This window comes from Xenopus tropicalis, chromosome 7, assembly GCF_000004195.4.
Source record: "Xenopus tropicalis strain Nigerian chromosome 7, UCB_Xtro_10.0, whole genome shotgun sequence".
NCBI classification, from domain to species: domain Eukaryota; kingdom Metazoa; phylum Chordata; class Amphibia; order Anura; family Pipidae; genus Xenopus; species Xenopus tropicalis.
In genome coordinates, this window is record NC_030683.2 from 67,526,609 (window position 1) to 67,538,962 (window position 12,354).

The window sequence follows — 12,354 nt, forward strand, 5'->3', positions numbered from 1 at the left end:
GTCTAGCTCTTGGCCTAAAGATGGACGATTCTAGGTTTTATCCAGTGAGTCAGCTATAGCTATATGCATTGCCAAAGCGTCAATGAGCAGAACAAACAGGTCCCAAAGGAAGCTTTGCTTATGTGTCATCCAAGCAACAAAGAAATCCTGAAATGAATTTTAACATTACATTATAGCACTGAATAAGATCCAAAACTGTTTCTGAAGCAATAACTTATTTGTTCATAATATGTTATTATATGGCCACCATTACATTATTAATCGGTTATGTAAGATGGAGGAGAAAAAGAAGTGGAGAAGACTGTGTGATCTGGAAAGAAATGGTAGGTTATCAGGAGTCACAGAAAAAAGAAATCAAGCAGCAATTACTTGAAAGCAAGTACCAGCACCATCAAGTATATGAAATTAGAAAAACAAAAATTGGTGGCGCAAATGGCTAAGTGATGTAAGTACATGTAGGTTTATAATATATTTGTACAAGCATTGTTGAAATGCATGTTTGCATGTTTTTGTAAAATATAAACATTTTAGATATCAGAAAATGCCCCATGTGACATTATATTCTATGTAATTTGGGGCATATTATCCTCAACTCAAACTACAAAAGCAATTGCAGATCCCGATTCATGTTTACACTAGTTAATTTCCTGCTAGGAGAGATCTAGCTTCCTTTCCTGTTTGGATGACGTCTAATTTTTATGCATTTGAAAAAAATATATGATTCTTCAGCACAGAGACCCACTACTGAACAAAAACAACTTACTCACTGAGAGTAATGACTTAGTCACTGAGAAAGTGATGAGGAGACACAGCTCATTCCTATTGCAGTTCCAGTTATTCGGGCTGTCTGACCAAAGGATTGGAACCATAAAATGGCAGCCATGCTGTGTATAGCCTCTCAATGCTATCTGTCCATTAGTGTGCACAGACCAATCGGTAAGATAGCACACACAGGGCCTTCAGGTGTATGGCCGCCTTAGACACACCTATCCAGATAACCACACAAAACCTCACATTAGATGCTGGACTCAGTTTGCATGGTCACCTTAAGCTCAAAGTATAGCAAATGAAAGACATCAAAATACCGTACCTGTCAGTTTTTACTTACAGTGTTTGTATTCTTATTGCCAGCAGTTGGTGACAACTAGTGATGAGCGAATCTTTCCTGTTTCACTTAACTGACAAGTTCACGTAACGTGGAAAATGACGCACGGCAAAACAAATTGTCGCTCGTGGCAAAAACTTTTGAAATAATGCAATACACCAATAGGGAAACATGGACATTCTACGCAAATCCATGCCTGGCAAAAAATTTTGCTGATCACTAGTCACAACTATAAAAGTTCCTTTACACTACATATAAATAAAATAGAAGTTTAATCATTTTCAAAAAAGTTGTGACTGTGTAAAATGTGAATAAGGAGAGAATGGGATGATTTGCAGATCATCTGAATGCTATATTGAATTGCAAACATTAGAAAAACAACATCTAAAATGTTGAAACTAAAACTCTTGTTTTCAGAAAAATGTATGCTCATTTTGAATTTCATGCCAGGATTAAGTTACAAAAAAGGTATGACGGGCAACTAAAGACTGGAAATATTTTATAATGATAAAAAGTGCATCCCAGAGAGGCTGAATCTCTCGGAAGTAAAATGGGGAGGGGCAGACCATTCTTTGAAACACTGCACAGGGGTCAAATATTGCAATAATTTAAGAATAACTTCCCACAATGTAAAACTGACAACAATTTGGGGATTTCATCTACAGTACATAATGTCATTAAAAGATTTAAAGAATCCAGGCAAATCTCTATACACAAGGAACAATGCAAAATGCCAATATTGGATAGCCGTGACCTTTGGGCCCTGAGAAAACACTGCACTAAAAACAGACAATTCTGTAGTGGAAATCACTGCATGGGCTCAGGAATACTTCCCAAAAGCAATGTCTATTAACACAGTTTGTTGCTGCTTCTACAAAAAGTTAAAACCCTACCACGCAAAGAAGACATCATATGTAAACATGATGCAGAAACACTACAGCCTTCTCACTGCAGCCATCATTTAAGATGGAAAACTGTCCTGTGGTCTGACAAGTCAAGATTTTAAATTCTTTTTGGAAATCATGGATGTCACGGCCTCCGGGCAGTTCTAGAAGAACTATCTGAATGCTGAATGATATATACAACATATACAGGTTTTGGAGTGACATGTGTTGCCATCCAGGCAATGTTTTTCAGGGAAGTCCTTGCTTATTAACACAGCATGGTTCCGTGGTAAAAGAGCACAGGTGCTAAACTGGCCTGTCTCTAGACCTGTCACCCATTCAAAACATTTGGCACCTTATGAAACAGGAAATACGACAAAGGAGACCCTGAACTGTTGAGCAGCTGAGATCCTAAATTAGGCAAGAATGGGATAATATTTCACTTTCAAAACTACAGCTATCAGTCTCCTCAGTTCCCAACTGGTTACAGAGTGTTGTTAAAAGAAGAGGTGAAGCAACACCGTGGGAAACACAACCCTGACTTAATTTTTTTGAAACGTGTTGCCAGCATCAAATTTAAAACGGCATTTACAGGAATGCTCAGGACCTCAGGGGGTTTTCTGGATAAGGGGTCTTTCTATAATTTGGATCTTTAAGTCTACTTAAAGAATGATTAAAACCCTAATTAACCCAATAGGATTATTTTGCATTCAATAAGGTACATTATATCCTAGGTGGGATAAAGTACAAGGTTGTGCTCTATTATTACAGAGAAGAAATCTTGAAAAAATATTTTTATAATTAAAATGGAACTTTCTAGATAATGGGTTTCGGGATAACAGATGTTATACTTGTACATTTTATTAAACAATAATGGTTCAACTTCATAAAGGTTTAATAAGTGCCGGCAGAATTTCACATTTCAGTTACTTGATATGCCACACGGTTTTTGAACATTTTGCGCTCTCTCATTTTAGGGGCATTTCCTGGGAAGGGGGTTAGTTTACGTAGAAAAACTATATATAATTTTTTTTAAGGAGAACCTGAGCTTTCTAAATCTGCTTGAGTTTTTTTTGTGTATTTCCACTTCTGGAACACGATTTAGAGCTCTAAATTAAAAAAAAAGAAAATGCAATTTTTCATGATAAAGGGATTTATACTAAAAATTCAACTGACTCAGAAAACCTCATGCCTCTTGAACATGCCAATACCAGATATATATATATATAGTTTTATGGATATTTCTGACTTCTATAGATCAAAAACTACCAGCAGTAAATTACCAAGTTTTCAAAGCATTACAGCACAATATGGCATACTTTAGATTCCAAAGTCAAAAATACTGGAACATTAGGTTTACCACAGGAAACCATATATTTTTGAAAAGTACACATTCTGCCGAATCCGAAATGGGTAGCCATGTCTTTATACCCCTATTTACCAATCAGCAATGCTTTTCTGAATACAGTAGTTTCTATAAAAATGTATGGAAATTCTAAAAAAATCACTTCAAAGCTTCCACTTGCCAATCATCTTACCTCCCACATATCATTAGGTACCAAGAAAAAACATCCTAAATATGAAATCCAAGGGTCCACTGAACAGTGTTGATGCCCATTGTGCATAGGATTTTCGAACTAGAGACCCCAAAAGAAAGCAAGTTCATACATATTTAATGGCATATATTTCTACTACCAAAAAGTACACTGCCTAATTTATGTGTGGCAAATAAAGTTGGCCTCAGAAAACACGATTAAGTAATTTCTGAAAATTTTCTCAAAACTTGCAATTTACCCAATTATATGTCCCACCATTTCGTAATGTTCCAACATAAAACATCCTAAATATGAACGCCACAGGCCTACTAAATAGTTTGATGCCTGGTATGTATAGATTTATCAAACTATATGGCGTACAGAGGCACCCAAATGAAAATAGTGCATAAAAATTCTCTGGCTGCTGCAAAATAAGCACACAGTATTTGTATTATGTACCACAAGACCTCCTCTAACAGTACGGAGACTAAGGTGCTTGGATTAGTACCATTTTTTTAAATAAAGCTAACAATGTGAAGGCATTCTCAAAGAAAATTAGCTAAAATCAGGGAGACAAAAAATTTTATGTTGCAGAGTTGGCCATTTGGACTTCTAGTGCATTCTCAAATAAAATCAAGCACCAGACTGTCAGTCGACCACTAAGAAAAAGTCTGATTGCCAAGCATTCTTAGCATTCACTGCATCATATAGCGAGGGAAGGAGATGTTATTATATGATGATGCGCTGCCATGACAGCTTAGTACTCTCTGCTCCTATCGTTTGTTATAGTGAACTACAGCTATAGCAACTCCAGGATTACCTTCAACTGTGCATGCACCAGCAAGCTCTGTGTTGCAAAAGGCAAACGTCCCCTTTAAAGAAGAACTAAACCCACCTCACCTCTCCCTTCTCGCATAGCTTATTACTTTGAAATGTGGGGGCGGGGCGGTTAGTTCTTTAAAGGAAAAGAAAAAGCTAGTAAAGAGTGCCCTTAAGTCTCCCCATATTTCACCTGTTCAGAAGATCAGAAGCCAAACAGGAAGGAAAAAACGCTGAGCTGTGTAAAGAAAGTTCCCATAATGCCTCACTCCTGCACAGACACCCAGACCATGTGAACATGCTCAGTTATTAAGACTATGGGACACATTTACTTATCCATGAATGCTCCAAGCGTTCGTTCAATCGGTCCAATCTTATTTTCCAAATGTGGCAAATCTGCCCCCAGCAGGAATTAATCAAATGTATGCTTTCATTGTCCTACCTGTAGCAGGCTGACTAAAGTTAATCAGTGATCAGTTTCTATGGATTACTGCCCAGGTGCACAGTGTTGGTATATCAATCAGTATATATATTCTCTTTCATCCCCACACACATTTTTTACTTCATGGCAATACCCAGTAAATGTTTCTGCAGGCAACTACAACTTTTGTAGCCTTAACCCAAAGTCCTCCTATAGCTGACTTCCAGGAAAGTAAATGTACTTTCATTCACAGCTGCTTCTACACTCATGAAGGCAAGCAAGTTCCCTGGAGCTCAAAGAACCAGTCAACTTTGAATCACTGACATATTCCAAAGTCTACTCTGATCTTGGATAGCAAAAGGATTTTCTAAACACAAGAGGCAAGAGCCACCCATGGGCAGCTGGTGTGAGGAAACGGTCAGCTGCCCTACAGAACATACACAATCTGTTGGGCAACAGGTGTGTGCCAGCTGAGCCACCCAAGGCTTGGCCATGAAAAAGGCATCTGTTACATAATTGTTCTTGTTGAGGAGCCTAGCTAAAAAATTAATAATCAAAACCCTTGAATAAAGATTAATACATATCCATTAGTTTTAATTTTATACACTCTATAACGTATTAACTAAACTGGATACTCTGGTAATTATGAATACACCAACCTTCCTCACAATTACAATCTATAAAAAAAACATTTATAGACTTTAATATACAATCTGCGTTAAGGAGCAATGAAAGACTAGGATATTTGCAACCTTAGAAAAGAAAATCACCTAACATTTAAAATGATAATGCAACATAAGGTAAATTTTAAATTAAAATTCAACATATGGTAACTACACAAAAAAACACCAGTGGGTCTACTGATAGAAAGGCTTTGGGATGAGAAACATAAAGCAAACAATACAATAAAAGATGAAAAACTGACAAATTTCCAATATGTCATGGGATGGAGTCTATCAGGTAATTCATGAGCACACCCTGACCTCTATTTAGCAATACTGCCTGGGATCCAATCAGTCAGATTGTGGCATACATGGAGGGACAACTTGCAGTGCCTTAATCAATAATTTCTTTTTTCAAGTCAGAGAGGGACGATACTATTTCCTCACATGTAATAAAAGGCACTACATATGCCTAGGTACAGTAACCCTTAGCAACCACTAAGATCCTGGCTTTAAAACTGGTGGCCAGTATATGCTACCAGATGATTAGTTGCTATGGGTTACTGCACCTGGGTAAACAGTGCCTTTTATTACATATAGATCTATTAGTAAAAGAAAACATAATTCCAAGCAATTTTCCAATGTGAATTTACTGAAAACGTTTTGGCTTTAAAGGTTATTTGTAAATGTGATTTCTATTGATAGCAGCATTTGCTGAACTGGTTTTTAATTTTTATACAATGTTGCGAAGGTCAGTCTCCTCCAGCAAGTCAGGTCTGTCAATCTTCTGGATTGTTTCAAATGCCAGAGCTACGAGGGGAGAGAATAGAAAGTACTGGCAAACACCACTTCTAATAGCAATTATATATACAAATAAGTACAAAACCATTGCAAATTTGTAATGAATGTATATTGCAAAGTTGCTTAGGATTATGTTTTCTTTTATTAGGCAAAAAATTATATTTTGGGTTGACTTGTCCTTTGATGTAGCTAAAAGCTACCATCATTTAGCCTCATTTTAAGCAGTGTGTTTAAGCTAAAGGTGCCTCTGTCCAGGTCCAGATTTGTGGCGAGGCCCCGAAGGCAGTGGCCTAGAGCGGCATAAATTTAGGGGCGGCATGCCGTCCAGTCGCAAGTAAAATATGCTTGCATACGGAGCACTGGGGAGGGGACACCAAAATAACTTCAGTGCGTCTTGTCCCCAGTGCTCCATATGTGAGTGAAAAGCATGTGCATGATCGGTGAGGGGGGGGGGAGCGAGAATGGGGCAGCCTTTGGGCGCCCCAAACTGAAATCTGGCACTAGGATTCTCATTAGTAGATTAGTTTATTTCTTAAACATTGTGTGTTATATATAGTCATAAAAATGAAAAAATTCTTTAGGAAAGAAAAACTTAGAATTGGACAGTGTTCTTTTAGTGTAAATTTTCTAGGTTTTGTAAAAATCTTCTATTAAATTTGGCACTACCCCATTTTGAGAACGCAGTTCAGCACCTTTGACCTATCCTATTGTGTCCTCATCAGTTCACTTCCTCTATTATTTGAATGTCTGTTTATTTTTAAAATCCCTGTTTTTCCCATCATCAGCCCAGTGGAAGATGCATCCTGCCCCTGCCCGCCCCCCGCCTTGCTACAACATCCCTCATACAAATGAATGAACAAACATTTTCGCAATTAAAGACTACAATGCTAGCAGGAAGACATAAGGCTATTGTTCAGTCCTAACGAGGACTATGGCTGCATTTTAACACTGCCAGCACATTCCTGGCACCCTTTTGCCTGGCTATAGCATACAGATCAATTTTTAACTCTGTCCCGTCTGACCTTAAATGGATTCTGTCATGATTTTTATGGTGTACTTTTTATTTCTAAATTACACTGTTTACATAGCAAATCTTTCACTCTATAATTTAAAAAGTTATTCTTGAACCAACAAATGCACTTTTTTGTTGTAATATTGGAATATAGGCAGCCATCTCAGTGCACTGTGCCTGATTCTGAGCTTTCAGAAAGAGTCACTCCTACAAATCAAAACTGCTTTCAGATAACCTATTGTTTTTCCTGCTCCATGTACCTGGTGGAGTCCCAAGCCAGACTTGGATTTGTTACTATTGAGTGCTATTCTGATATCTACCACATTTAGCAATACAGGTGTTAGGGAGCTGTTATCTTGCTACCTTCCTATTTTTTTGCTGATCAGCTGCTGGGGGGGGTAAAGGGAAGCGGAGTTATATCACTTCAGCGCAGCAGTAAACAGTGACTAAAGTTTATCAGAGCACAAGACACATGTCTGTGGTACCCTCAGAAATTAAGAACATGGCTAGCTCCATGTGAAACTTCAAAATTACATATTCAAAAATCTGTTTGCTCTTTGGAAAAATTGATTTCAATGCAGGATTCTGCTGGAGAAGCTCCATTAACTGATATTTTCACATGCCAGTATTACTTTAAGCAACAGTTTTCAATTAAATACTATAAAAGTCCAAAATTATGTAGGGTTATAGGAAAGCTTTGCTTATAAATGAACAAAATTCATTTAGCAGCAACTGAGCTACAATAAATAAGGAAAGCATATGAATAACACAATGTATCAGGCTAAATATGCAAAAACCCCTTAATTAAATCCAGATCAGAAGAGGTACATCCTGTATACAGGCCGATAGCTGTAGATAACCAACCGACCTGACAGATACAGTGTAAGAGGCCATACACAGCTAGGCTGCCTTTCTGTTACTCGGTCATTTGGGCAGGAAGCCTGAACAACCGGAACAGCAGGAAAAGAAAAGCCCCTACTGCTCCTTTTCATTTCTTGACCTGCTAATGCATCATGCACTGGCAGATATGGTAAATCAGCAGATTACACTTTCAAACACCGCTGATTCACAAGCTGACTGATATCTATAGTACATTATTATTGGTTGACATCAGTGGCTCAACATATACACACAGAATTTATGCAATATATAATTTTATGACAAAGTAAAGAAGTGTGAAAAAATTGTTTCAGAGTTTCAAAATGCATATCTGCAGGCAGCAATTGCTTTATTAAAGTAGCTAACATCTAATAATGCTTTTTATAATATTGTAAGCTCTTTTGGGCAGGGCTCTCTTCACCTCTTGTATCGGTTATTAATTGCTTTATATGTTACTTTGTATGTCCAACGTATGAAACCCACTTATTGTACAGCACTGTGGGATATGTTGACGCTTTATAAATAAATGTTAATAATAATATAATAGAGACGCTAATAAAACCAGTAAATACTTTCATGTCTCTGTCAACTCTTTAACTAGTATTAACTCATAAATAAGTACAACCATAGATGGGCCGTAGTAGAATGAGCCTTTACACAGTTTAATAAATCACTCCCAATATATCCCACAGCTTCTGTAAAAATGAAACTTCAGAAACTTTATTCACACACAAATTGTATTTGTCTGATTACAAAGACAAGTTTCATCATTCTGAATGGAAAAGAATGATAAAAGCAGTGCGGCATTGATTACAAGATGGGATATGGCAGTCATTTCTCCAGCTGCACTGGACTACTGCCATAGCATGGATTGGGAAAACAAGCACATGTAATAGTATGTTTGCAGTGATAGTGGCATTATCAGAAAATTTAATACAATATACAAATACAAAATAGAAGATATCACTATGTTATTAATGCAATTATTCAGAGTTATAGAGACCTTCTGCCTTAAACCCACAATATACATTTCATTTTACATTTTAAACAGCTATTGACTGTACAAATAATTTCTTAATTGCTTGTTATTATTTCAAATTGCTTTTATAGTGTAATCCACAAAGATTCCAACATTTTGAGCTTATAATACAAGTATTGTGTAACACTTTAGCAAGATGGCACAAGACCCAAAAACAACTGAACACAAAAATGTGTTTTTCCATGGCTGCTAAATCAGACAGAAGCTATCCAATTTCACAGCTTCCACAATTCTGACAAGGCTCAGAGAAACCAATGAAATGTGTGTAACTGAGAAGAGATGATATTGCACATTTGTGCAAAAGCTGCACAAGCTTTATTTTAGTGGAGATGTCATCTTCTACAAACATTACTTATTAAAAAAAGAACAGAATAGAAAGATCCATTCATTATACCACTTTTTAGCATAATGAAATGACTGTTTTTAATATTAAAATACATACACATGCTCTTATATGGAGAAAAAAAAACAGTACCTGGAGAAATATATAGACACTACAAGAATATAAATTACAATCTATCACAACTCATATAGGAATATGTCAACTGGTGAGCAGCTGGAGTTACCATAAGTCAGTCTTTTGTCCTGCCTATAGTAAAGGAAGTTATTTATAATGTCCAGTAAGTGCATGATACATAAATGTTCAAAAATATTTGTGGTCTGAACTAGACCATACACTGGAGGAAAAAAAAGAGGGGGGGGAAGGCATTAACCTAAGATACATCTTGTAATTACTTTATTGTGGCTAGGGGTGATTTATACAGCGCATATCTGCTTAAGCAATTAATTTGAAGTTTCCCCACATTCAAAGCTACTATTCTTTCGTGTATGTTCATTTTAGTACTGCAAGGAAACAGAAGTTAAGAATGTATGAATGTCTATTCCCATAGGATGTAACAGTTTTTTATGCGAACAACTGCTCACACAGAAAAAGAAAAAAAAATCAGATTCAACTGCACCAAGAAATCTTATCCAATGACTACTGAAGGCAGATACAGTTTCAGAGAATGTGACTCTGCTTCCACTTCCACAACATGCAATAAGTGGGTGTCCCTCCAAGATTATTTTGACTAAACTTCCACAGACAACCAACAAGTCTACAAGTCTAGGGCCTTATGCCCAAAGGATATATTTATTTTGCTTGACTACTTTAAACATATGAAATTGATGTATTTAATACGTATTTTAAAGGGGGTAACGCCTTCAAGTACTAGAATAAAAACTCCAAGCATAAGACGTGCTTTCTCTATTTGGCTGATGTGCTTACCCTGCCAATATAAATATATCGTTATGACACTTCCTTTTCCAATGTATTAAGACATCATATGATTAATGTTGGGGCGTTTCATTCTTATCGTACTCTGAAATATAGGGCTGAAGTCAAGATTTCCACTTGCAATACTTTATCCAAAAAAACCTTTTTAAAATAATTATCAGCAATATCTGTTGTTGTTCCTCATTTATATCGGCCCAGCTTTTGAACTATGTTCCCTCTCACTTTTACAGACTAGAGTCATTTCAATAGCAGCCAAGTAACCTGCTTGTATGTTTTTGTATGGAAGTAGAGCAACACTAAATGCCTTACAGACTGTGCCCTTATCAAATCGAACTCAGGCCCTCAGGGCTACAACACTTTTAAACTTCCTCCTCCAAGTGTGTCTATTTAAAGTAAAGAAAGGCCTACAGCTATACACACACACATATTTGTAATTCATTTATTCAAAGCTAGTACTATGTACCACAGAAAAATGCTGCCTCAACAGTAGTAACTTATATTAAAGTCCTTCCAATGGAATGGGCCAAGAACATATTACACTACATCTTTTGGACCTGGATATAAACTAAATGATCTTGTAAAAAAAAAGGTCAAACACGCCCTGGGGCAGGATGGGGCCAGTCCAGCCCTTCTCATTTTTATTTTAAACCTAAAAACCAAACTAAAAATAAGTTTATTAGTCAAGAAAAAGTGTGAGTATTTCTGAGGTGACTAGGAGTTGAAGCCACAGGTTGAAGACACAAAGACTTCCAAGTACTTGTGGCCTCCCCGCTTGCTGTCAGTTCCCTCTGTGACTAATAATGCCACGAGTGGGTAGCAGCACCAGTCCCGTTATCTATCTAGCTAGCTAGCTATCTGGCTTAAGCACAGCCCGCCGTACCGTTACTTGGGATGCCCGGCTAATTGGTACTGCTACCCTGTTGCACAATGGTCACAGTCTGCCCTATTCATATAATAGGAGCGACGGATCTGCACAAAGGAAATCAGCTTTGTGGCATAGTCTGTCCCATGCTCCGAGCATCCCCATTGTTAGCGGTTTTTAATAGGATGTACCTCTAAGACACTGATTACACCCCGCAACCTGTCAACCTCATTCCAATTTCCCCACAGTCATGTCGCTCTACATAAAACACGCTTAGCTACATTTCGCACCAAGTTCAATGGGAGTAGGTGCCCTCAGTCCCGTTACTCACCCTGGATGAGTAATAACATTAGTTGTACACTCCGTTCCGCCATCTTGCCCGATGAGCTTTCCAGCAGATGGGAAAAAGAGGCAGCAACGTTTCTTCTGGCTAGCGGCTTCCCATAAGGTTCATAAGCCGACTGTGGATGAAAGCCACGCCCCTTGATGTGATTGGTCCCTTGGTTAGACAATTCTAAAGAAATGTGATTTCTGGACGACGCCCCTCCTGCTGCTAAAGTCACAGTAGGGTTATGAGGCAGTGCATGCCTTCCAGCATGAGTACGTGTACACGTTCTCTGTGACAAATGGTACGAATGCGTGCTGCACTTTGCAACAGGTTTTGTGAAGCCAAATGGCGCAGAAATAATAATGGCTATTCAGCGGGACTGCAGGGCAATCTTACTGCAATTTAGAGATAGAAACCCGTTAGCCCTAAAAAGTAGGGAGGAGTGGGATGTGACAGCCTACAAACCAACAAAAATCTCCTTTGGAAGGTGGTCATAGAAAACGCATTACAAGTAAAGTTACTAACCATATGTTAGTTTGTTAGACAGTTCTGATTTCCCAACATCTCAGAAAAGCAGACGCAATGGGGCGAGTTTTAAAAAACATTTCTACACGCTTTTAGTCATAGGCTGCTCTGATTCCCTTCTATTGCCCTGAGATAATACATCTAAAAAAATTATCTCCTTCATTGTCACAGATAATAGTAGAAAAAAAAGATTTAAAAATTACAAA

General features: G+C 37.6%; 1 protein-coding gene across 1 annotated transcript in view; it reads right to left on the reverse strand.

The window, feature by feature from the left end:
- jam3 (junctional adhesion molecule 3) overlaps nucleotides 1–11,782 on the reverse strand; it is a 38,554-nt gene extending 26,772 nt beyond the window's left edge. The window contains exon 1 of the mRNA XM_004916011.4: nucleotides 11,627–11,782. Within this exon, the coding sequence (XP_004916068.1) occupies nucleotides 11,627–11,669 (43 nt within the window). The 5' untranslated portion in view covers nucleotides 11,670–11,782. The remainder of the gene's footprint in view (nucleotides 1–11,626) is intronic.
- Nucleotides 11,783–12,354: the final 572 nt, after the last annotated feature.